General features: G+C 42.0%; 2 protein-coding genes across 5 annotated transcripts in view; one reads left to right on the top strand and one right to left on the bottom strand.

Moving 5' to 3' along the window:
* RS1 (retinoschisin 1) overlaps positions 1 to 26,964 on the bottom strand; it is a 32,481-nt gene that overhangs the window by 4,369 nt on the left and 1,148 nt on the right. For 2 of the 3 annotated variants that reach the window (XM_081859141.1, XM_081859140.1), the window contains exons 2-5: positions 17,312 to 17,421; positions 5,054 to 5,079; positions 2,948 to 3,053; positions 797 to 938 (exon numbers count right to left, since the gene is read on the bottom strand). In XM_081859141.1, the coding sequence (XP_081715267.1) occupies positions 797 to 938; positions 2,948 to 3,053; positions 5,054 to 5,079; positions 17,312 to 17,363 (326 nt within the window). In that variant the 5' untranslated portion in view covers positions 17,364 to 17,421. Of the gene's footprint in view, positions 1 to 796; positions 939 to 2,947; positions 3,054 to 5,053; positions 5,080 to 6,576; positions 6,690 to 17,311; positions 17,422 to 26,964 lie in introns of those variants that run through there. The other variant, XM_081859142.1, reaches the window with a different exon arrangement.
* Positions 25,902 to 26,964, top strand: part of PPEF1 (protein phosphatase with EF-hand domain 1) — a 32,705-nt gene continuing 31,642 nt past the window's right edge. For both annotated transcript variants that reach the window (XM_081859089.1, XM_081859090.1), the window contains exon 1: positions 25,902 to 26,348. The gene's annotated coding sequence lies outside the window, so the exon portion shown is untranslated. The remainder of the gene's footprint in view (positions 26,349 to 26,964) is intronic.

Below are 26,964 nucleotides of genomic sequence, written 5' to 3'. Positions count from 1 at the left end.
AAAGTGGATTAAGATGCCCCATCACCCTAGTGTGGCAAAAACTCTAGAAACGGCCTGTTGTATTCAAAGTAGCATTAAGGAATTTCTCCTTGCACAACGGAGTGTTCTCCCCCTAAATCTGTTCTTGGGGTTCCCTTAATTCTCTGGAGCATATTTCGGGATGGCACAGGGCATATGGGGGGAAGGAAAGGAAAGGCAATCCTGTTGCACTAGCACTAATCCTTGCACTAGCACAACTATTTGGTTGCATATCATTCAGACATTTTGCACGCAGGAAAATGCCAAGGAAATGTACACTATATGCCTTTCTGGCACATTATATACACAACCTGCAAGCAAGCCAAGAGGAATGCAGGGTGGATGCTCATTGTCATATAATCTCCCTGCAAACAAGTGAGAAGGAATGCTCCATAAAAACTAGCTATAATCTAACCTCTGCATAAACTTTGCACAAGCAAATTAGAGCACATGCTCAAGAAATAGGTAATTTAGAGGAGCTGTATCAAAATGTATTAATACAGCCAGCAGGAAGAATAACTTGTTGACACAGTGGTTGGCAGGAAGAGACAGCTGGGGGAACAAAAACCAGGAGGAAGTGGATGAGCACAACATCAAAAAGCAGGTGAGACAAAGAGCAGAGGTAGTTGAGCAGACTTCTAGAAAGAGAGAGAAAGGAAGGAAGGAAGGAAGGAAGGAAGGAAGGAAGGAAGGAAGGAAGGAAGGAAGGAAGGGTTTTACATAGTGTCTGGCTGACTCTTTACTGGTCAAAACGTTAGGAGGAAGATGTGCTGCTTACCCAAAACCTTGCCCATTAAGCCGGGCCTTGTTTGCAATCCATGAAGTGTACCATCCAGTGTACTGCTCTGGACTGGAGCAGCTTATCTGGTCTGGAGTAACAGCTCCTGACTCAAAACCAAGTGGCTTGTGATAGGGACATTCTGTAAGCGAACAACAAACATTTTCAAAAGAGAGTGTGCACAGGTACAAAAAGCTCCTTCTCTATCTCAGGGCTGGGAAACGTCTGGCCCTTCAGATGTAGATGGATATCAACTCCGATCATCCCTGATCACTGGCCATACAGGCTGGGGCTGATAGGAGTTGGAGTTCAATAGCATCAGCGAGGCCATGGATTCCCTGGCCCTAAGGCTCTCTTACAGAGGGTGAGATGCAGACTTTGTTTTACTAGTAGACTGAAGCATTTAGTAAGAGTAGAAGTTGGGTTGCTTTGTTTCCTCTATTCCTTTTGTTGATTTCTGAGTCCGTAACATTGCTTTCCTAGCCCACGGAAAGTATGATGTCTGCATACTTTCACCAGCCAAACAAGGTACACAAAATTGCCTTGGGATTGTGGGACGCCACTGTCAGAATTGTGGCTGTGTTGGACCTGCATGGAGTTGCCCTTTTGTATGAATTGCCACTAGGGATGGAGGAAACCCAATATTGGTTTCACACTGTTTCTCATTTTCAGTTCTCCACATTCTCACATCAGTTGGCAATTAAAAAAAAAAACTCATGAAAACTCATCAGCATATTAGTGCAAATTTCATATTTGTATGTGATTTTGCCAAATAACTTTTGCAAACCCATTTTCCCTAATACAATGCATTTTGGAATGCTATGTTTATGGCTGGATGCATTTTTATTTTTTATTTTGCACAATTTACTCTGGTATAGGAGTTTATGTATGTATTGCTTGGCTGGAGAAGCGCATTGCAAAATTCTGAGAAGTGTGAATGAGATAGGCTTGCCTTTAAATACAAACTGAATCCAATTTCTTACCCCTGCTTAATCACCACTCTCATTTCGATACTACCTATGAACTCCCTGTAATGAGGGCATATTTTGTAGTCTCCATCACCATGGAAATCACAGTGACGGTATGTGTTGAAGTCTTGCAAACTATGTTAAGTAAAACTGGGCTGAATTGCCTGCAATGTTTACAAGAAACGAGAGTTTTATTTTTAGTAGCACTAATCTCTAGCTAACACAATCATAATATACTCAGGAGGTAACCTTCTGTTCTAGAAAACCGTTGTGGAGAAAGAAATTACCAGACAGATGTCTGGGGACTGATGGACCAAGTCAGTTAAATTATTTAATGCTGTTACCATTGACCTTAGAAGTCTCTCTGTGTGCTGTGCATTAGAATGGCATCCCTGCCTAGTTTCTACCACCGTATATCTTTTCTCCGTAATATGGCATTTGAAGGTGAAACTCTTTCTCAGCTAATACTACTATGTGGTTTTAGTTATAATGAAGATAGTGGGAAATTACAGGGTTGCATTTATTTTTTAAAGAATCCTGCAAAATTTAACACAAGTAAATTTTGCAAAGACAAGAATCAAATTACTGTCATTAGATTGGGGGGGGGGTGAGAGAGAGGGAATGACACATTATCATTTAAGGGTTGCATTAAATACGTAACATAAAGCTTCATCTGCACCTTCCCCATCTTAAATGCTAAGTGTAGATGATACAGCTTTTATCAGGACCACAGTGCACGGGGTCATAAGGTGTGATCATTTCCCAGCTACCATCCCAATGGAAATCCGCTTCTAAGCAGCAATTTAAACTTAGGAGCTTTTCTTTGTAATTGTCATATCGTGGGGCGGGAAGGTGCTCACAGCTGGGGAAGGGTTAAACCTCCTTCCAGATGTTGCTGAACTACAACTCCCATGGGCCATGCTGGCTGGGGCTGATGAAAGTTGGAATCTGGAGGGTGACCAGTTCTCCAGTTTCCTCATAGGTAGTGGTGTCCTCAGTGACTTTCCTTCAACATTGGGATTCTGTTCCCCTGGGTGTGGCAAAGCCCAAGCCTTCTCCTGAAAAAGTGCTAAAGATTTATTTATTTTAAATTAAAACTGGCTTTGGGTGGCTGCGATGGAGGCCTTACTCACAGGTAACTATAGGCCTGTGCTAGAAGCCATGATCAGTCAAAAGTTCTTACCTGGCATGCATTCCAGATTGTTTGTCCCCGAGGACCATACGGAATTTGGACTTCCCTGACAATCACATTTGCAGGCTTTACTGTGCCAGTGTTCCAGTCTGTCATCCTAACAGAGCAGAAAAGAAGAAGGAAAGAAGCAAACTGGTGTAAGTCCTGTTCTCTTAATCCCTGCCATTTCCACTGGCCAACACAGCAAATCCAAATCGCCGCCATTTTGACATAGAAACAAAGGACAGCTCAAAATGTAGGATGATGAATGTCAATGACTGCAATACACCTGAATATAAGTTCCTAAGGGGCACTATGCTTTTATGTAGAGGAGTCTCAGAGCTAATCTTCTGTGAAGAATATCTGTTGTTACTTACTAGGTTTCTCAATTTGAGTACAAATTAAAAGGAAGCTTTTATTTTAGAAATATTGGGCAGATTCTCTGCAGTGGCCAAGAGAAAGTTGGGAAACAATGCAATTCATCAGAAATCTGTTTTGCTCTATTTGCTAGAGCAGCCAAAATACTGAGCAGAGACCTATTTGCATATTAATCGGACTGACTGCATAAATGGACCAGTTCCCTACATTTAATTTCATGTTGCAAGTTGCGGATGACTCTTTTGTATTACTTTTGATGATATTTTATAATGTTTGTTTAAGCAATAAAAGCTTGAGGTAGCAATAGCTCCACAATAGAACAACTGCTTTGCATGCAGAAGTCCCTGGGTTCAAGCCTGGCATCACCAGAATGGAATTCCAGAGAGTCACTGCCAGTTAGTTGCTAGATGAGGTAGGTAAGACAATGGTCAGACTCAGAGTTTAAGGCAGCTTCCTGTGTTGCTAGACACCATGGCAGTCGTTATCAGGCTTTGCTTTGCTTTGCTTTGCTTCTCTCCTCCCTGCCCACCCAAAATCCCTCCTCTCTTCTTGCTTAAATAACTACCAAAGCTAATGTGAAACACCGCAGTTTGTGTGGGCAGGTGTGCAGCTCTCAGTTTAAATAATAATAAAAAAACCAGCTTCTAAAAGCCAGGGGAAGAACAAGATGTGAAATTAATCATGTACATTTAAAGAAATTAGCATTACTAAGATAGCAAGTGCACCCTGATGGCATCATAACAAAGCGTGGTGGAGAATGGGCAACAGGCCATACAACTTGCCCTCATGGCCAAGGAATTATCATTTAATCATTGCAGGCAGGAAAGGGAAGCAGGCAGATAGATGTGTGATGTTGCATTGCAGTATAAGGCAACGTGTAGCATCTTAGCTGTGGAACCTTGTGGGGAAAGGGCCAAGCACTCTGCAAACTACTTGCGTAGGAAAGCATTTAAAGTTTTTATGGTATCATAAAAGCAAACATGTTTTCAAGAGGCTGAGCGAGTCAGAAGGAAACAAAAAAATCAGAATGATATAACGATTTGGTTGTTGCAGGCATATGAAGATGCACATTGCTGACATTTCCTTAAGTAGGATACAATTCAAGGTATGAATCCAGTGGTGCACTCCTAAAAGCTGTTGTTCTGTGGGGTGCCTTTGCAAGGCAAGCTGATAAAAAAATATGCATGTGTGGATATGGGAGTATGTAGGTAAAGTATGTCACTCTAGGTCATGGCCCAAACTGTTAAATAAATCTCCATTCTGCTACAAAATTCACTAGATGACCTTGGGACAGTCACCGTCTCTCAGCCTAACCAACCTCACAAGGTGTTTATAGAAGTAAAATGGAGAGTGGGGGAGAGCCATGCATGTCACCTTGAGCTCCTTGAAGGAATGGGATAGAAATGGACTAATAAAAACAACAAAAGCAATGACAAAAGATCCATTTGGTACAGCGTCTCTGTCCAGTTACACAATCTATTGACATGGCATCAAATATGAGTTTGTTTAAAGCAAGTTCACAATATTGCTTCTGCGGTGGAAAGATGTATTCTGGTACTATGCAAACACTGGAGGAGTGTGCTATTAAATATTTGCCAGAAATCATCCAAGGACTAAATGACCTGAAAACATAAATATCAATACTATACTCTAATCAGTGAGTGCTGGAATGGTCAGCACAGGTCTGGATAAAGCTCCAAAAATATTTGGATATTATACAAAGAAGTTTAAAGGACCTACCTCTGCTGGTGACAATGCCAGCATGGCTGTACAGCAGAGATAATGCAGCATGGTGGGAAACGACAAGAAAACGACAGTTAAAAGCATAGCGATAACTCATGAGGTACTGAAATGAATGGGAAAAGGTATGGAAATAAATCACATGGTTGCTCATGCATCATGAAGTACCGCATTGCAATGGATGACAAACTGTGGGCAGAAGCAAAAATGGAGAAAATTGTACTTTGCATAAGCTGTTTGTTATGAATTAGCCAGAGCACAAGGAAGAAGTGCACTCCAAACTCCCTAATGTTAATCAAATCTGGCTGGATATGTTTTCCTACCTGAAGTTTCTTAACTTAGTTTCTTACCTCTCTCTTTCCACACTATGAAGAGCTGCCTTAGCCAACCCAGGGCACTCCAGATGTTTTGGACTACAACCCTCAGCCTCAGCTGGAAGGTCCCAAGATGGCACCTGCCTCAAATCAACAATTCCTTCTAAACCAGGTGTCAGGCACATTTGGTTCTCCAGAAGTTACTGAACATCAGCTCCAGCAAGCATGGCCAAGAGCCACATCTGGAGATTCCCCATACCTGTTCTGGACCGTAGGGATCTGATATGCACACAGAGCTTCCTTGATGGGAAAGGTTTCCCCATTCATAGCAATGTATAGTGTATCTCCATCTACACAAAGATGACCATGTAAAGGTGCGATCCTGCTTGTAGGGAAAACTCTGAGTGTACAATCAGAGTACATAAGGAACTCTAGTCCAGAGCATTTTGATCTTTATTTTTTAAAGACCAAGAATCCTGTGGCAGCTTAAAGACTAACAAATTGATGGAGGTTTCATGGGTTACTGCCCACTTTGGCACAAGGTGGTTTAAAGGGAGATAAGAAAATCAAGAAAACTAAAGAGGCAACAGTAGAAGCTGCATAGCTCCATATCAAGGAAATCCAGTTAGCACTGATCCATGCCTACTGCAGTCAGAGACCACAGGTGCCATGCAGCTAGTGTTCACTGGTGATATGTTTACATAGCATGGGAAATTGTGCAAATACCTAAAGTGTGATGGTTCAGGCAACACGTAGATCTAGATGGGTGATCTATCCTGTCTGCCCTCTCTGCCAACTCAAAACTTGACTATGTTTTCCTCTAACATAAGAGTGGACAGACAGGGATGCGGGTGGTGCTCTAGTTAAACCACTGTGCCGCTTGGGCTTGCCAATCAAAAGGTTGGTGGTTCGAATCCCCACGAGCTCCCATTGTTCGGTCCCAGCTCCTCCCAACCTAGCAGTTTGAAAGCATGCCACAAAGTGCAAGTAGATAAATAGGTACCGCTCCAGCAAGAAGGTAAACGGCGTTTCCGTGCGCTGCTCTGCTTTTGCCAGAAGCGGCTTAGTCATGCTGGCCACATGACCCAGAAAAACTGTCTGTGGAAGCAGACAAATGCCGGCTCCCTTGGCCTGTAAAGCGAGATGAGCGCCACAACCCCAGAGTTGTTCGCAACTGGACTTAATTGTCAGGGGTCCCTTTACCTTTACCTTTTTAAGAGTGGACAGAAGGTAGATCTGAATCTACACAGGTATCTCTGTGTTGTTTGCAGTAGATCAGCACATATTTCTGAGTCTCATCCGTTTAACAACAGCAGCAACAAAAGAACTATTCACACCCCCAATTAACCAGGAAGGCTGTGGAAGGACTGAGGTCTGTTCAGTTCTGGGAACCAACCCTACATCTATGGGCTCAGAATTCTTTACTTCCACCTTTTGCACCAGGATCTGGTTGGTGAATCTTGGGGTTTTAGGATAAAAACAAAATAGATCCCCTAAGCTCAAAGTCTTACCCTCGTCCCAGCCCCAGAAAATCTACCACATATTCTCTTCAAATCCTCATACCCATTTTATTCCCTTCGTAATCAAACCTGCTGGGTTTTATCATAACAATTGGTTCACATCTGTCTGAACCCAACATAGATTGAATAATACAAAATCCCAGTATAACAAAAAGTGGATTCAGACAAACAACAATTCCACAGTGACCTCTAATTTCTTTTTAGTTATAATGTGGGTTGTTATCTTTCAGGCTCCCTAAGTGCTCTAGGGGAAACAGCTACCCTTAAACAAGTACATATCTTCAATTTCATTTGTTAGTGCTTCAGCACCAAGTCTTTTTCCACCCCCACAGCATTTTTCTTCATCAGGTGACTCGAGTCAATCAGGAATCACATGGCAAATACCATGTTCCCATATCGGCAGTCAGACCTTTCCTCACTATGAATGGCTGAGGAGTGGGGAGAAGAGAGTGTTTATCCCTGTTGCTAGGATCCTATTAATGCCTGATTTGTGTGTGCAGGAGATTCCGTTAATGGAATTTTAATGAGCACTAGAAGTACTTTTCCTATTCTGAGATCAATGAAGGCCATATGAAAGATCAATGAAGGCACACATTCACAAGCAGAAACCAGGAGTTTCCAGAGAGTCCAAGGGATATTTTTTGAATCAAATAGGAAGCTGTCGACAATGTCCTTGTATGGCCTGAATTTTGCTGGTATCTTACAAATCAGAATAGATTGTAGGATTGTTGAGAAAAATAATATAATTAAATATAGTTTTAATGGACTCCCCCCTTCTGTTCATGAGCTATAAATATATTTACGTAATACAAGTTGGACTGTTGTTTTTTCTACACACTCTCTCACACACCTGTGTCATTGTGCTGAATATTGATGTGAAAGCCGGGAGGACATGAACTGCCAGAGATCGTGTTTCTGGTGTCTCCAATGCAACTGACCTTGTCAGGTGGAGTTATTTTTTTCCACGATATTCAAGAAGTGGAGGTCAGCGGCTAGCACAGCATTTACAACTGTAGTGACACAAGGTGCTCAGCAGCAGCAAAGGACTACAAGATACAAATCAGACTTAAAATACATCAACTTGTTGCCTAGTTGATAACAATAGCAATTTTGCTGGATTATCTTTAGGGCCTCTCATCATAACCTAAGGGTTCTCGTCATAAACTAAATATGTTCAGAGGTCATCAGCATGGGCTTCCAGGTACCCACGGAGTCTCCTTTCCTGCTACCCTCCCCCCCCCCACCTATTGCAATGTAGCCATTGCAATAAGTTGTGTTGTGTGCTTAGCTGCTGTGCGTGTGTTGCTCATGATAGACGGTCCAGTTTTCCTGTGGGCTACAAAGGTTGGATATCTCTTCTACATAGTATGATACAAGCAAGAACAACAAATGTTCTTCAAAAGACTGTGCTTTAAATATATATACATTTTTTTAATGGCGGGGCTGGAAGCCTTACAGTTGATAAGAGTGGTGTCTGAGCATCATAATGCCCACAGGGTTAGGATGTTTATCCATTAGTTCTGCCTTCTAAGCCCACCAAAAGCCATGGAGACCGAGGTCTGTACTTCTGCACTTTCTCCTGGTGTAATAAAATCCTGGCTCTCACTTCCCTTGAGCCTCCTCCGGTGAGGAAGAGCTGGATTTAGGCAATGCACATCCTCACGAATGTGACCTCAGATAACAGTCTGGGCCTCTCCGTTTGCAGCTTCAGAGATTACAGAGGGAGGATGAATTGACTCAGTGGTGTGTGTTACCCAAGGGCAATTTTGTACTCTCAGTAAGAGTTAAGTGTAAATTGTGAGGTACAGTTCTCCTCACAGCTTAAATAAGAAAGCTTGCCATTTCTATTCCCACCCTGTGGTTCTGCAGAGGCAGGAAACCTGGCACCACCATTCAGTCCATCAGCGGCTATCCAATTCCGAATGGAACATTATGTAGGTGAAGAGGAAGTAAATAAGGAATTGGGGGTGAAAGAGGGAACGAAGTTGAGTGGGAAAAGTTTTTAAAAGAAGATGCATATGCATATCTTGCACTTCTTCCATTGTGGGGCTCAAGCTGGTATCCCAGAAAGTCTTATTGGAGATGGAGACACAGGAGAGAAGGGGGTCTCAATTTGACACCCCCTAAATATATTTTTAAAGCTATTAAACAGTTTTAAGTGGTGATTGTTTGACTTGCTCTGTTGGGAACCGAAGCTCCTCAGAAGAGCTCTGCTGGAGGAAGCCAAAGACTCTTTGATTCCATCATTCTGTTATTACAGTGGTCAACCCTAGGCCAAAGGAGAAGCCCCTAGGAAGCCCCTGAACACAACAGCTTGTAATTCCCAGCAGCTCGTATTCAGAGACATTTTTTTTTAAGCTGACTTCATTCATTTTATTGTTGTATCATTTATAACTTTATGGTTTATTTGTTTAAAAGCACAACCTGGAATGTTCACACGAACATTCATGTGTGGTAAAAATTGCTTCAGCAGAGAAATGTTACACCGTGTACCCCCTTCCTCTCTGTTCAAAAGTAGTCAATCGTAGCTCAGTGATAAATTAGCTGCACCCAATACACGTTCCAATCACAAGTCACATTAATTAACCAAGGGAAGCAGACCTCAGGCTAATGAACATTTTCTCAGTCGATGAGGTTTTCTTTTTCTTTCGCTGGCTGCTTTTTCATGGAAAGAGCGTGCACACACACACACGTACGTCTTGCCAGAATAAATGCTAAAATTATCACAGTCTGATAAAAGGGGGTCAGGACCTGAAGAGTGGCTAATTTGGGGATGTAAGGTCATGTGCTTAGCAGCGACAGCATCGTCAGTTTAAAATCTAGAGGACATGTCTCAATTAGATTATGAAATATAGGTCATATGTGAGCCTGGGTAATTTATAATTGCCTCCATAGTACAGTACAGCCCTGCAGGCAGTTGGTCTTAAACACCCTCTGTCTTCTGACCTCTGGACTGCTTGCCTTGGCATCAATTACCTACAAAATAGACATGCCTTGAAATCCAAATGCTGTGGAAATCTGATGCTTACTTAAGTTGCAAGCAAGAGTCACGGCCACTGCTGTGATTATCAACAGGTCACCAACTATGCCATTAGTAAATAAGTAAGGGGGATGTATCGTTCAATATACTTGCAACGCATGTTATACTCTGGCAAACTAGATTGAATAAAACTCCACTTGACATTGCATTAAACATCACTCCAGTATTCCATGACCAGCAATCACTTTTCTATCATTTTGATGACTCCCTGTACTGTCTCAGTCTTCCTTCTCTTAATCTGGTGTATATTCGAATATTTATGTAATTAAAAAAAACAGAAACTGGAAGCAATAACACAGCCAACAGGAGGACACCACCAACAACAAAAAATTCAAGCAGAAGGCAGATGAAAATCTTCCTGAAACAGGTGACCTAGACCAAGCAGTGGAGGCAGAGAGGGTGCATGATCTCTCAAGGAGCACATCTGATGTTTGTCCATGCTGGTTTCTTCCCCCTCTTCAAATGTTGCATGTGGCACGAAAGAGCACACTGCCAGCCTGAGCTAATAATAATAATAATAATTTTATTATTTATACCCCACCCATCTGGATGGGTTTCCCCAGCTACTCTGGGCGGCTCCTAACAGAGGACTAAAAACTGAATAAAATGTCAAACATTAAAAATGTCCATAAACAAGGCTGCCTTCAGATGTCTTCTAAAAGTCAGATAGTTGTTTATTTCTTTGACATCTGATGGGAGGGCGTTTCACAGGGCAGGTGCCACTACAGAGAAGGCCCTCTGTCTGGTTCCCTGTAGCCTCACATCTCGCAGGGAGGGAACCGCCAGAAGGCCCTCAGCGCTGGACCTCAGTGTCCGGGCTGAACGATGGGGGTGGAGACACTTCTTCAGGTGTACTGGGCCAAGGCCATTTAGGGCTTTAAAGGTCAAGCCCATTGCTGCACAGCAGAGCATTCACTTCTGGCCATTCTGTGTGCAAGTGCTACAAGGACAGGCGGTGGTGACTACAAATTGCCTGTATGGCTTCACATGCCCAATGAGTGTTAGTGTCCAAGTTTCGTACATGCTAAATTCTTTAGCCCTGCTGATGCAACACACCATGGACAGGGAACACATGGTATCCCTCAAAACCAAAAATAGGAATGGAACATTTAGCAGGGACAGGGGACTGATAATTAGGGGGTGCCCATGGTAAATAGGGACAAGTGTGGCATGTTGATGTTTAAAGGCAACCAAAGAGTTAAAGGATAAGCTAGGAATTTAACAACCCAGTATGCTAACCATATACCCTGTGGATGCTTCAGTAATCTTGGTGAGTCAGTCATCCATAGTTTCCAGCTACATGACAAGACCAATTTTACCCCTCTTCAGCATATCTGGATTTTGGAAGGCATAGTCAAATTCACCCAAGCATATGACCATGATGCCCCTTAAGTGCTTGTGCCACACAGGGTTTTTAAAAGCAGCCAATTGAAACCAGGCTTGATCTCCTGCAGTGGGTTTCATCCCTCTCGCTAACCCGCAGTGTATGTCATAGAAATCAAAGCCTTTAAATGAATGAGCAATTTGAGCCTTTGCCATAGTCAGTGAAACGCAGAGGAGATGGATTTGCAGGCAGGAAGCAGGTTTTATAGTATGGTTTTTTTAAAAAGCGAAACACTATAGAAAGGGGAAACAGAGCGTGCCAATTTTTGGGTGCTATTTACTTCCCAAGTCCCTGCGCTTAATCAGACTGATATAGAAAGTGGCCACAGTAACTGACACATAGAACAACACAGTGACTAATTTCTGTCTAACATAATCAGATGTACATTGTAAATAGCCTTTAAGAACCTGCAGGATTAGAAGAGCCTGTATGATCAGGCCAATGATCCATGTGGCCCAATGTCCTGTTCTCACAGTGGCCATGCAGATGCCTGTGGGAAGCCTAAAAGCAAGATGTGAGGGGCAACCGTAGTCACATGACTTGGGAATCCCAGGAACTTGCCTTCAGAGGCATACTGCCTCCAACAGTGAGGACAGAACAAAGACATTTCAGCTAGTAGCCATTGATAGCCTTTGTTGTTGTTGTTTAGTCATGTCCGACTCTTTGTTACCCCATGGACCAGAGCACGCCAGGCACTCCTGTCTTCCACTGCCTCCCGCAGTTTGGTCAAACTCATGCTGTTAGCTTCAAGAACACTGTCCAACCATCTCATCCTCTGTCATCCCCTTCTCCTTGTGCCCTCCATCTTTCCCAACATCAGAGTCTTTTCCAGGGAGTCTTCTCTTCTCATGAGGTGGCCAAAGTATTGGAGCCTCAGCTTCAGGATCTGTCCTTCCAGTGAGGAAGTTTACGTATGCACTGTGTGGAATTATTTATTTTATTTGTCCTGACTCTTCCAAAATTCAGCTTCAATTGATGTCCACTGTGATGAGAGGGGAATTCTGCCCTCCTCTATTTGCTTTCTCCACCCCATGCATAATTTGATAGCACCCCAATGTAACCTTTCCTCCACCCTCTCAATCATTTTGGTTGACCTTTTTGGAACCCTTTCCAACTCTACAAGCCCCTTTCTCTGGCCAGAACTGTACACTTTACAATGGCGTTGGTGATGTTTGGAAATAGAAACAAAAGCATCCGAATAACTGCCTCTACAAAATATCTGGTTATCATCATTTTTATTATTTTTTATTAAAAAAAAACTTCCATTACATAAATGTTCCTCAATAATTAATCTTTAAAATGTATGCAGTATATGACTTTAATTCAATAAAGCGCTTGCACAAAGCAAATGAAAAGCCTCATCTGACTCAATGGGGCTGCTGATATGATTACATTTAGCCAGGTCCTTGTGTATAATGCAATTTTCATATATAATGAGTTGAAGGAAAGAAGTGAGGATCTTTTCCTTTTGCTTCCCACTCACCTTCCAGCTTCCTCAGCAGTGTCAGCACATCTCTCTCCTCATCTCAAACAGTGCTGAAAAAGTGGAATGCATCAGGCTGGGATGTACGGTACTTAGGCAACATTTTACTCTGTCAACCAACCCCCGTTGAAAGGCAGATGAGTTGACAGATTATAATTTTGCCATACTTAGTCCCCAATTGCCTTGGCAAAGCTTGTTAGGACAGGAGGTTTAAATCTGATCTTTCATTTGCTCTTTCCATTTTACACACAAAAAAAGGGCAAAGCAGACTGTCTCTTCGTGCCCCCCCCCCCCATTTCTCAACGTATTCACCTTGGGAATATTGGGGATGTGGTATACAAATTTACTAAAACACCCTGTTGATATATATTTTTAAGCACTTTACATTGCTGTGAATTGTGTTAAAAGCATATTTGTATCATCAAGCACTGCAGAAAAAAGTAGGCCAGTGGCTTGAATTTAATTAATTTTATAATGAATGATTTTAGAGTGTTGTTTGTGCTGTACTTTTGTACTGTTTTATTGTTGTTAGCCGCCCTGAGCCTGGCTTCGGCTTGGGAGGGCGGGATATAAATAAAATTTATTATTATTATTATTATTATTATTAGGCACTCCTATTTAAAAATGTGTTTCCCTCCACCCTGAATGTTGCAGTTATTGGCATTTTTTAGAGATGGGGGGGCAGAGCACCTAAAGGTTTTGTAATACTTCTGTTCATTGACTACCATATTATATAGAAGCCTTTTAAACAAACAGGCAATACTCAGGTCAGTGGGTGGCATTCAGTTACGTTCTACTCAGAATAGAACTACCTAACTTTGTCATTATTAATTTCAATGGGTTTACTCTGAGTAAAACTTAGCTGAATACCACCTAGTGTTCCTAGTTTTTGTTTATTTTGTTAATTGCTTTCTACCAAAGAATCTCAAAATGCTTTACAGTATAAAATTCATACAGCTATAACGCGTCCAGCCCCATGCAGAACCAGTTGCACACCAAACTATCCCGACCAAAGAACCACCTACTAACCTGTTTCACTGTCTTATTTAGATTAAGCCTCAGTTTGCTGGGTCTCATCCAGTCGATTACCATGGTCAAACCCCAGTTCAGCACATCCACCCCTACACCTCCTTGAGAGGAAAAGGATGAACAATGGGCATGTCATCAGCATACTGATGGTAACACACTCCAAAAATTTGGATTACTAGGGATGGCCAAATCTATCAATTTTGTCCCCCTCCCCACCCACTTCTCATTCCTCCAATATTAAATTCAGATCTTCAGATTTCCACATCAGTCCTCATGAAAATCCGTCAGCATTTTAGCACTAATGTCTCTTAATCAGCACATTTCTGCAAAACAATTTCCTCTAGTATAATGCATTTGACGTATTACTGCCACTAATATATGCATTTTCATGCACACCTTTTCCTAGTATATGTGTTTTGGTACACATTACTTGGCTGAAGAACTGCATTGTAAAAATCTAGAGAACTGCAAATTTAAAGGGGTGGCTGTGTTTTGGTTCATGTATCATTTTGGAAAGTGAAAATTAGGCAGGTTCATCTTTAAATGCAAACTGAATCTAAATTCTTTTCCACCCCTATTGACCCCACTCAGCAGTTTCATGTAGATTTTGAATAGCTGGAGAATAAGATTGAACACTGTGGAACACTAGACTGCAGGCTCCAAAGGACCAAACAAGAACCACCTTCTGGAGTTCTCTCAACCAAGCAGGACTGGAACCAAAACATTACTGCCCACTCCCAACTCAGATGTTCTAGAAGGATGCTAGAAATATTGAAAAATTGTATGAGATCAAGAAGAACAACAGGGTCACACACACAACCTGTATCATTCTCAACAAAGGTATAATGTAACAACACCAGTTTCAGTGCTCAAACTGGGCCTGAAATGGATGCAGAAAATCAGTCTCATCTCAGACAGCTTGGCTCCAACAGCCCTGTAATTCATTGCAGTTGCTTGGTGCAAGAAGCAGGAATTTCTGTTTTCTCATCCTTCTCATCCATTGTTGTTCTTTACCCAAGTCCGTTAGACCTTTAGGTAAACCCACAACCGCATCAGCCAACACATTTTAGCTGCAAACTCTTCACATATAATCGCCTTCTGCCATCTACTTACTTGGAAATGATTGTGCAGGGCAGGATCCAGACAATAGCCTGGACTTGAGGATAGAAGTAGGAAATTTGATGAAATCAACCCAAATTGTTTTTCGGTTTATCTTGCAGTAGAATTTACAGTGCAGTTCTGTGCATGCATTCATAGAAGTTAAGCCCCACCGTGTACATGGGGCTTACTTTCAAGTAAAGTGTGCTTAAGATTGCTGTCTTAAGTCTTCCACCAACCACAGCGTATTTTGTTAGACAATATATAATGTGCTGTCCTTAGGTCCTATGCTACCATAGTCTCAACCAACAAGATAATTTGGCCCTCGCACTCAATTAGCGTTCAAGCTAAAGTTTGCTTAGATACTACTTGTAGCAGAAACCTCCATTGTGTAGCACACAAAGCTATTTTGTGCATGGTACAGTAACACACCAGAAAAGAATTAATCTGAGGGGGAAAGCAGAAGATGGTTTCCTCTCTGAGCTGCGTGCCAAATGGAAAAGAACTCATAAGCAGGTTACTACAAAGAACAAGATAATTGCTCCCAGCTTATGTGAATGACCTGGCAGTACCTCTTGGGATGCTGAGTTAAAGTGATTATCTTTACATAAAGGAACTGCTGGGAATTCTAAAAGAATGTTGAATCTTTGGATTTGAATGTTAAGAAAAGCATATGATACCACAGGTAATTCAGTCAAAAATGATAGTCTGGTATATGAATGTATGGTACTTAATCGTGATAGTCATTGATTCATCCATCAAAACAAGTCAAAATGTGGATAACCAAATGCAGTAATGTTGAAATCACAGCAGTATAGAGCAGAGGTGAGCAGACTTCAAGCTGGGCAGATCTACTTGATTTTTAAAATTGTGACTGCAGGAAGGCTTCTGTTCATGTACAATTTTGGACCAGGGTGCCTCCAAGCATATGCGCAGCCAAGTAACATTCTCATTACCAGAACTGAACTCAGTTCTTTCACACGCAGAAGTTTCAAAACCTGAGTGTTTTGTTGTCAAAGCAGCCTATTTTTAAAAAACAACTAAACTGTCACTACTATTTAAACCTCAGAGAGTCAGAAACTTGTCGATCTACTGCAAACGCTACCAGCATAGTCAGATCTACCTTCTGCTTGCCCCAGACACAGAGAAAGTATCAGAGTAAAAACACAGGAAAAACAACTCCACATCCAAATACTTTGACAGACTATAACATTGGTTCACAGAGTTTCTTTAATAAATGAAACAAAATAAAGAATATAAAGATATCAAATAACTGAAGGAATACAATGTTCAGAGTCACAGAGATACAATAGATGTTTGTGCATACTAATCTAACCATTGTAACACTTTAGTTAGTTTAAACCTACTAAGAAAATCAGAGATTTTATCATCTAGCTATTCAAAGGCTGGGCTATGATCTCCAGTGCACTTGTGCTGGTTCAGGAGAGATGAAGCAGATGATTCTATGCCAACTTATGTACATTAAGGACAGCAGCCAAGATCTATAAACATCTATACTAAGAGCCAGCACTGCTTTTATCCAGCACAAACAGGTGAATTAAGGTCAAGAATGACCCCGAATCCATTTATTTTCACTTCTGCAAATATTGAAATTATTGACTATTTTAGAATGCCATCTGATACTTCTCTAGGGACAAATTCCATTGGACTTAACGGGGCACTTCTAAGTATATATACGTTTAGGATTGTGCTGTTAATCACTGCAGCTCATTCAACCCTCCATAGTTCAAATGATTGGCTTTACCAAAGCCTTTTATTATTTTCAAATTGGCTGTGGAGAGCTTGGGGGGGATAGGGGGGATCATCTAGAAAATGACATGGAAAAGAGTACAGTTGCTAACAGGAGGCACACAGCCAAACTTTTGGTTAATGATAAGCTAAAAATCATTCTTGCAGTTCAGCAAATCATCATAACAGTAATCCTTTTCTTAGGCTTTGGCTAGGATCCAAAGAACCGTGTAACATGTTCCGTGATCCCAAGGAACATTATGCTTACTTTCTTGGAACAACAGCCCTCATGGCATATGACAAAAGGAGTTTCATAAATCAGTTTGTGAGATAGCATAGGATATAGCTATTCCAATAAAATAAACTTGTAAAAAATGCACTGTGAAGTCTTTTGGATCATAACCCCTCCCAGCAACAGTCTGGCCTTTCCCTCTTATTCCACATCTTTTAAAATGGCTGTTTGGCATTTGCACACAGCTATTTGATAAAACACACCAGAAGACCAGCACCCCTTCCTCTGGTGCAGGGTAACTACAAACGCCAGCATTTATCTAGAAAATAAAATTCACCTTTTGAATTTCAACAAGAATCTTCACAAATTATACCAATTTAAATGCCCGACAGGCATGATTGGTGCTTACCTTTATACCAGAAAAGAAGACACAGAACCACACTTCTTATCTTGAAATGCATCTTTATTTTCTTTCACCTTTCAGCTATGGCTGCTTATTGTGTGGCACAGCTTTCTCTGCTGAGATTAAGTTAAGCATAGTCTCGTTAAGCATCTTCCTCTTTTAGCTCTTAGGGGGTTTACCCAAGACACACTAATTCACTACAGTAAGCTACAATCAGCTTTGAAGGAAATATCAAGGGTAATGGTTCTTCTAGGCATCACAAAACATTTATTTCTTTAGAAACGGTTACCAACCACTTAATATTTTTAAAATCTCAAAGTGGCATTCAATTTTTAAAAAAATAAAAATTCATTTAAAAATATAAAAGGATATATACTGATGGAACAGGAATTAGGGGATTCAAACACACAAAACATGGTTAAATCTTCTGGGTCTGACAGGTCCTTGACATGTGGATACTGTGAAAGGTCTAGGATTTTTATCTTTCTTTAAGGTTTTCCCTTAATAAACACACACTGCTCTGGAGACAATACACACAACAGCTGAAATTAAAATGCACCCGCTTAAGAAATTTAATGGACCCACATAAAATAACTTGCCATTTGAATGGAAGCAGTTTAGAATGTGTTTTACAGATTAGAACATAATGCCCCCACCCCCACCCCCACGAGGCAAAAGGGGACCTCCCTTGTACTCTAGGTTAGCTTTAATAAGCCATGATGGAGAAAGCTCTAACAAGCAGGTGGTCAGATGCACCGTGAAGTATCCTGTCTCCACATTGACAGACTGCATTAACAGGAACTGATCCCATAACTCTGGATTAAACGTTGAGTTGGACACCTTAGCTGTCACAACAGCCACATCAGCCTTGCTGTGGAGCCGAGTGACTTTATCCTCAAAGTGTTAAAGTTAGACACTGGATTGGTTGTGTCAACGGCCCTATGCTGCCTAAGAAGGTTGCAGGAGGAGACACCATGTAGACTACTCAGAGCAACTTGGAGAAGGAAAGTTTTAAATGTAATACACAGAAATAAGTATTATCATTTATTCAATTTATATACACAGTAATAAGTACGTACATTTCCACTTTGCTTAAGTTTGCCAAGACCCGTATCTACAAAAACAGAGCAGCCATAGGTAGGATTGCCTGGATTGTTATTTTTAAAAATAATAATTTTGATTAAATATTATTTTGCATTTTGGTTGTGATCCTTGTATAATTGTTCTTCATTCCAAAGGCAGAGATACCTGTCTTACTTCAGTACGGCTCTTAATTCAGTAGCAAGTGTGTAGACTTGCCCGTTGTTCTTTTCAGCATATACAGTATAGTATGATCACATATGACCACAATGTGCCATTTTGTCACAAAACAGTCCCAGATGAAAAACGATCCCTTCATCCATGCCACACGGCTTGACCCTCCCTGCAATCCAGGCTCCTTTCTCCAATCTATTTTTAAACCTCTGTATCTTTGAAAAAACGGATCACAACTGCATTTCGCGCAATGGTGCGTTGCGTAAATATAAACACAGGCACACGACTCTGAGCTAACCTGATTTAGGAAAATTTCATCCTTCAGGCCCATTCACAAAGAATCCCTAAAGAACCAGAGAAAAACCGCAGCCTTGCCACCTTCAGTTCTAGCAGAGTGCTGTTCTTTCAAGAAGAACACTTGAAGCCACCAGTACAGTGAGAAAAATACAAATCTAAAAAAAAGGCCAGAGAGCAAAGGGGCGTGATGTCATGTGAAGGGCCGCTGAGCGAACGCGTGTTGTGCGTTTCCTCAAAAGCATGTACCATATAGGCCTTGGTCCCTTTATAAAAGCGTGTTTAGGGCTGCAGCCTCGCTGATCTTAAAATGCAGAGCCTGGTGCAGCAGTATAGTTTTCCATCAACCTGTCCGTCCCCCGTCCCCCCTACGCTTCCTCCCTCTTCTTCCCCAGGAATACGTGATCTTATGAAACAGGGAACACCCAGAGCAGCCTCTCTCGGTCGCATCCGCGTGGGACGCGCCTCCTGCGAGCTTCCTCGCCTCCCCCGCATCCTTTTCGAGGCTGCTCTGCATTTCTGCCGAACAGAGCCGAAGCGTGGGCGGCGGCAGCAGCAGCAGCAGCAGCAGCCATGCAATGACGGCAGGCGCGAGCAGAACTACATTGCTGTCGGCCGCCTCCCGCTAGTTCCTTTTCGGGGTGCGATTCCCTTGGCAACCCAGACGAAGGCCAGGGATCGCGGCGTGCGCCAGCTTTTGCCTGCAAGCCCACTCCTCAGTCTCTCTTTATTTCCCGAACCCCACTTTGCAATGGGCGTCACGTGGGCGCAGTGCTCCCGCAGCCTGCATGGATGGCAGCTGGTGGGATTAGGAAACCCGGAGGAAAGAGAGTAGCAGCATGAAGCGTGTTTGCATTTCCACACGTTCCAATTGCAATGCAGTTGCGTGTCCACCCGAGGGGGGAATCCTGCCGCGGGGGAGGGCGATCGAGGGGCGTCGCCGTCCAGGGCAGAAGCTGCTTCTCTTCCCTCCCACGCACTCTCTTCGTTCTCGCCCTTTCGACGGCACCTGGGACGGGTGGGAGGCTGCCGACGCAAATGATAAACGCGGCCTCTCCTTTTGGTTTCTGGCGGCGTAAGGAAGAATTTTCCTGCGATTGAGCGTTTGGGCCCCCTAACCAGCCTTTGTTGAATGTCAGGGGCCGTGGCTGAAGAAGTGGTGTTGATCGAGGGTGCCTCTGAGCGCGTGCAGAGGGCCTTCCCCGCGCGCGCCACGCTTAAGAAGCGCAGCCCACGCTTGGGTGCATTCTCCCGGGGAGATTCAGATTAAGGAGAGGGCGGGACGGAGGCTCCCCGAGCTTCGCTCAGCTGAGCAACCCAGTCACCTTTTCGGAATGCAAATATAATTACGGGCAGCAAAAGTGTCCGGAACTCAGCCATCATAAAGCGGCAACTTTGTGCATTGGGTATCTCTCCTCCCCCCCGCCCCCCACGTTCCTTTGCCATTAGTTTACCCAGAGGGGATTGGAGGAATGAGGTGAGATTTCTGCAACTCCCGCGGTTAGGATGAAGAAGGAGGGGGGGGGGGAAGAGAGCAAGAAAAAACAACTTGGTGGTTCCACTGGGGCTCGAACCCAGGACCTTCTGCGTGTAAAGCAGACGTGATAACCACTACACTATGGAACCGTCACGACGGCTCCCTTTTCCGCCAATCTCCTTCTTCGTGGTGTCGGCCGTTTCCTGCTCTGTCATTGGCTTCGCCCAGTTCAAGCGGAGACGCGCCAGCAGGAAGAGGCGGGGCTGCGTTTCCGCGGCAATGCAGAGAAGAGGGGGATAAACAGGGTTTCCTTAAAGTTGCTTCCACGTATGCAATGTTTGTTTCCTTACGCCAAAATAAATCAAGGAAAGAATTACCATTGTTGCTCACGGTCCCAGGGATGATTGCTGTGATTATTGGGGATATATTAAAATTTTTTTAAAAAAGGCAGGGACGGGCGTGCAGGTCGACCCGTATTCGTATCCGAAAAGCAATGTTATTTAGCAGAGCAAGGCTAACCGGGTCTACTCGGAAGTAAGTCCCCTGGAAATTAATGGGGCTTACTCCCAGGTAAACGGGATTAGGGCTGCAGCCTTCATTATGTCTTCGGTAGTTCTGGTTTGAGTCAAAAACAAAACTAATTGCACTTTGCTTCCTCATTGCAGCCTGTCCAACGCAAGTATGGTTTTTGGAGTCATTTAGCAAATTAGCCACTGCTTGCATTTCACAATTTGGAAAAAGAAGAAAAGGGCCAAGGGTGTGTATCAATGCAATGCAATCTATATAAGCTTCTCTCCTGAACTGCTCTTGGGTTTATTTGCTAGCCAGTATTGTTATTAGGTTGTATTTATCTTTTTCTGCACTGTGCAGATTTTGGAACTTTTGCAGAAAGGAGTGGCATAAACTCATTTGAAAACTGGTGAGAAAAGAGATTCATTTGCTTCAGGTTTAGAAAGATATTATTATTATTATTATTATTATTATTATTATTATTATTATTATTAATAAGAAGAAGATATTATTATTATTATTATTATTATTATTATTAATAATAAAATAAATAAATAAATAAATAAATAAATAAATAAATAAATAAATAAATATACAGTCCTTAATTTGAAGATCAGAGGGTGGGTCTCTACATAAAAATACAAAATGAGTACACAAAATACAATACAAAACCATTAACTGCCCCCATAACACCTTTAAAATAGCATAGAATGTTTAATGAGCCAAAGGCTTGGTTGAAAAGGAATGTTTTTCACCTGGCACCTAAAGAAATGTAATGAAGACACCAGACAAGCGTCCCTGGAAAACGTTCCACAAACGGAGCCACTGCAGAAAAGGCCATTCTCATGTTGCCACCCTCCATACCTCTTGTGGAGTGGGCACATGAAGCCTCAGAAGGTGATTGCGGGGTCCAGGTCAATTCATATGAGAAGAGGTTCTTGAGGTATTGGCACCTGTTGAATTATGCACTAGCTTTCAGCTCTTAAAGGTGCAGGATCTTTTGAGCAAGAAAGAATCCTGAATCTTTTATAAGCTACTAACTATTAAGAATTGGGACTGCCCTACTGACTGAAGGGGCTTGAGCTTTCCAAACTTTTCATGCTGGTGACACACTTTTTAGACATGCATCATTTTGCGACACATTCAGTTTTACTAGCAAACCGGAAGTTTAACATTTCCAGCCCTGGGAGGGGCGCAGGGAGCATTCACACGACACACTAACGTGTCACGACACATAGTTTGGAAAGCTCAGATCTAGTGGAATGGAGAATATCAGCTCAGCTGCTTCACAGAAGGAATAATCTTTCTGTTTGACTCATATAGAAAAACCTGGGGTGCAGGTGCAGTTTATGTTGGCCACTCCTGAAATACTACATGCTTTATTCCCAGTTATACATTCATGTAAAGGCCCACTGATATGGACTAAGTAAAGAAGAAGAGAGATGTAGGTGTATGTATATTTATAATACCTCTGCCACATCTGTTTAAAAAACTACTTGACTAGAATGAAACAAACATAATATGAATTGGGGGTCTGTCACTCTTGACCCCCCTAGAACTTTACAATATTGAACCCAGCGCTACCACATCACTTGTATACAGTATACGTACTAATGTTATGATAAATTTGCAAAAAATAAAATAAAAATATAATTCTGATCTGGAATAAAATAAAATATAAAGTGGGAAATGTACCCCTACAGTATTCAGACTAGCTTTCTGTCTAATTACTCTTCCTAATGGACTGATCTTCCCATGGACTGCAAGAAGATCAAACCTATCCATTCTTAAGGAAATCAGCCCTGAGTGCTCACTGGAAGGACAGATCCTGAAGCTGAGGCTCCGGTACTTTGGCCACTTTATGAGAAGAGAAAACTCCCTGGGAAATACCCTGATCTTGGGAAGATTGAGGGCACAAGGAGGAGGGCACGGTAGAGGATGAGATGGTTGGACAGTGTTCTCGAAGCTACTAACGTGAGTTTGACCAAACTGCGGGAGGCAGTGGAAGACAGGATTGCCTGGCGTGCTCTGGTCCATGGGGTCACGAAGACTCGGACATGACTAAACGACTAAACAACAACTCTTCCTACTGCTAACCAATAACAATAACTTTAGTCAAGCTAAGGAACTGAAATGAGAAGCATTAGTTACAATGATTCAACAATCATCTCCACGCTATCCACATTTGTGGATAAAAGTGCTATAAAATCCTCAGGAGCAATAAATGCTGAATAGCAGATACTGTTGGAATGCAACAACACAAAACACAATACCCCGAAGGAGGAGATCTGTTGAGATACTATTTTGCTCTAGTTTACCTTCAAAGCAGATTATGGTGTTCTGTCAGCAGAGGGCTGTCAATCCTCATTGAGAGTGGAGAGCGTGCTCACCTTTCTCTAAAGAAGGTGGAGATTTTTGAGGTGTATGAGACTCCTTCACTGTCCCGTGTGTGTATATATGACTGCTGTATGTCAACTAAAGTTGTGGGGTAGTGGAGCCAGTTATGTTAGTGCATGCATGAAGAAGTAAAACAAACAGACTTTCCAGGGCTCAGAGGCAGCAGGAATAACGGAGGCCTGCCATAATTGCAGCCATATTGGGAGTAATGGCAGCAGCATGGCTCAGTGGTAGACCATCTGCTTTGCATGCAGAAGATCGTAGGTTGAATCCCTGGGATTGGGAAACATACTGTTACGGAAATTACGGGGGGGGGGCACATCTTTAAAGTTAAATATTACAAATATTATGCCTAAATATATCCTTCCAACTTGACAGCTCAGGGAAGTCACCTAGCTTTAAAAATAATATAAAATCATCTCCTTTCCCAGTTCCCCCCATTCCAAAGCTATTTTCCCCTTGTAAAAGGACTCCAGGAAGTTCTCAGAGGTGACAATTGCTGGGCTCATTGTTAGCCAAAGGAAGCCAAATCTCATCACCTGACTCGCCTCAGGCTCCAGACATGCAAAGGAACTTCTATTGTACTTTTGAGTGGTGGGTATTTAAGACATATTTGTCTATGCTAATCTTATACCTGAGTCTTGCCCTGCCATGTCTGCTTATGCTAATCTTGTACCAAGGACTTGTCTGGACATGTTTGCCAAGGTTAACCCCTCCCCTTCGAACTGTATTCTGGGATGTGGTGGGAAAGTTTTAAAAGTCTTTGTCACCCCATCCTCGGGGTTCAAAATTTGCTCTTTGAACCTATTGCGCACTTTGGTCTACAGCTATTTGCTCGGGTTGGCTGGACTCCTTCCTTTATTCCGCAGGGACTCGTGGGCTCTGCCTGATGAGCTGGGTGACTGAGCAGCCTCACACCCAGATTTTTCCTTAACAATACTATACTTGCTTGATATATTGGGAAGCTACTGCCCATCAGCATAGAGAACCCTGATGGACCAGCGGTCTAACTCAGTACAAGGAAGCTTCTTATATTCCTTCAACGGCTTACAAATTGCTCAGTTCTAAGCTTGTCTTTTATGGTTGGTATCTGACAGCTGCTACAGTTTGCCAGTCCCCCTTTTGCCTTTGCCTGGTTCATTTTTCATGCTGCCTTGATGACAAGAAGCTTCCAAATTGCTGCCCATCAAAATGATCTTGTTTCTTTCTTTCTTTCTTTTCTTTCTTTTTTCTTGAAGACTGCTGCTGTTCAGTCCTCAGGGAGTGAATTATTTTTTTTAAAAAAACAAAAACAAAACATCATGAATCATGAAATTCTTCAGGAGCGATAAAAAGAATAGCTGTACAAACATAGTATTACTCTTTTTTTTTTTTTGTTTACTCTCTCCTATCCTGTCACTGCTTTTAAAAAGGACTTTCTGCACTTACTAAACTGATGACCCTGAAAAAAGAATGCTGCAATGTAGCTTATGAATTTCAGGTTTAGCAAATAGTATAAAAGGTTTTGAATTTGTTCAAAAGATGTAGAAACCATTTCTACTCAAGGAGAAACATGCCCATGATCTGCAGCAATATTTCACATCCCAAACAGCACTGATAATCTTTTTAATAAGCAGGGATTCTCTGTTTAACAGCTGCAGGATGAGTAGACACCAGTACTATGCCTTCTTCCATCACTACATCACCAAGCTGGTGGAAATCCCACCTGTTGATCTCTGTCTGCCATGCATGTTAATGGCACAAAGCTTTTGCTAACAGGTGTGTTAAGCCCAATGTAACTTGCTTTGTCCGGTTACCATATTGGGTCAACTGACTCTTGGACCACAAGGCAGAACTTTGTATGATGTGCGTGAGTCCATTTAATAAAAGTTACGTAATGTTTTAGAATCTGTAATGTGCATTCATTTGACCAATGTGTAGAAAACATATGTCTAAAGCTGAATAAGCACTAGCTTTTTCTTGTTTCAATGTACATTTTGTTCCCAATGACTGGCATCTATTACCAGTCTGTATATTTTGCACTCACTGTGTTAAAAGCATAGGTACGTTAGGAATATGCATATGATTCGTTGGTGTGGGCTGCCTGCTCCATCTCATAAAGTAGGTATGTTTGATGTCAGCTAAGGCCTGTTGCTGCATCAGACTGGCATGACTACCACTCTGGAAACAGAGAGAGGAAACTAAATTCACTGCTGTTTCCTCAGGTTGCATGTTATCATGATCCCCTTTGTAGGCAACCTGAGATGTAGCACAAGTCTTCACCTTTTTCTTGTTCTCATTATCTACCACAAAGGTAGACTGACATGTATAGATTAGTCCAAACAGTCAAGTAATAGATTTTTGACTCAGGGAAACTTCCTAAGTTGCGTTCGCTGTTTATTCAAATAGAACTGGCCCTTTAAGCCATATGGACTTTAAAAAATTGTGTTGATGATATATATCATTCTGTTGCTTTTGGAAACTGAAGGCTTTATGATGTGGTATTGTGTTACAGAGTAAGAAACTTGCAAAGTTCTTTTCGTTCCCTCATTGTATTTTCCCTTCTAATAGTCTTCACAAGCTCATTGAGAAGATGCTGTGGAAATAGCCAGGCTGCCCAGGTACTGAGTATTAAATAGTCTCTGAAAATTTTATTAACTTGGAGTATGACTTGCATTGTCTATGTTTCCCCCACCCCCCTTTTATAATTCTAGTGCCTCTTCCCATGCTTCACCAAACACTTTATCTTATGCCATAATGCTAGTTTGTGGTTCATTATTACTATAATGGCTGTTGCTGAGAAGCAGTTTCCAATATGAAGCAGATAACTTTAGCCATCCACTTGTCTGCCTGAGATTCAGAGAGCCTGGTAACAACATAGGTTTCTCCAATACATCATTGTGCCTGCACTGCTGTTCGTAGCTGCAGAACACAGCTCTTATTTCTGGCTAGAAGGAGAAAGGAGCTGTTCCTTGATAAATCTTCTATCTGCATAAATGTAAGAGGAGCACAAATGAGAAGGAAACTGGAATGACAATTGATTTTATATCGCGTCCTGTACCCTCTGCCCAGGAAGAAAGCTTGTTTACAACACCTAGTAAACCTCTTTGCTGATGCAATGGAAGACATAAGGTAATTTCTTTGTGTACCTTTGTTTTGGTAGATATATTTGATCCATTTGTTTTTATTTTTAAATCAGTGTTGGTGGAGAGAAGCAGTGCATGATGTAACACAGATTGCCACTGCCGACACGCTTCTTTGCAATTAAGCCCATCTAAATAAAATTTAGTTACATCTAAATAAAATTTATTTCTAAATACAATCATTTATGATCCATAGTTTGAGCCTTGATTTTATTTCTTTTCAGCCTTTTCTAAGATCACAGACTCCAGAGTCACATATTGATTGCCTTTAGTTTGTTAGGGTTTTGTAAACTCCATTTTATGTTGGGGTAGAATAAATATTTAGCTGCTCACACATTCTTTCTACCTGCTCATGTCCAGAGATATTGGGTAGCTAGAGGACAGAACTCCTGCACATTTAAAAACTCTGCAGAAGAAGGAGTTGTGGCAGGTAAAATTTGTCGTGACACCACACCAAGGTGCTGAGGGATGCTACACTCCTTTGAATTTCCTCTTCTGTACACCTGTTAAAGATACATGATCCCTCTTATCTGCTACATCTGATCACCCTTCTCACAGAGTGTTGGTGTTGCAAAATAAAACTGCAATTTCCCTTAAAAAGAATT

The sequence above is a fragment of the Podarcis erhardii genome, assembly GCF_964252035.2.
Source record: "Podarcis erhardii genome assembly, chromosome: 4".
Taxonomy (NCBI): Eukaryota; Metazoa; Chordata; class Lepidosauria; order Squamata; family Lacertidae; genus Podarcis; species Podarcis erhardii.
Note: the sequence above shows the minus strand (reverse complement) of the source record. Positions and strands in the feature narration are given on the sequence as shown.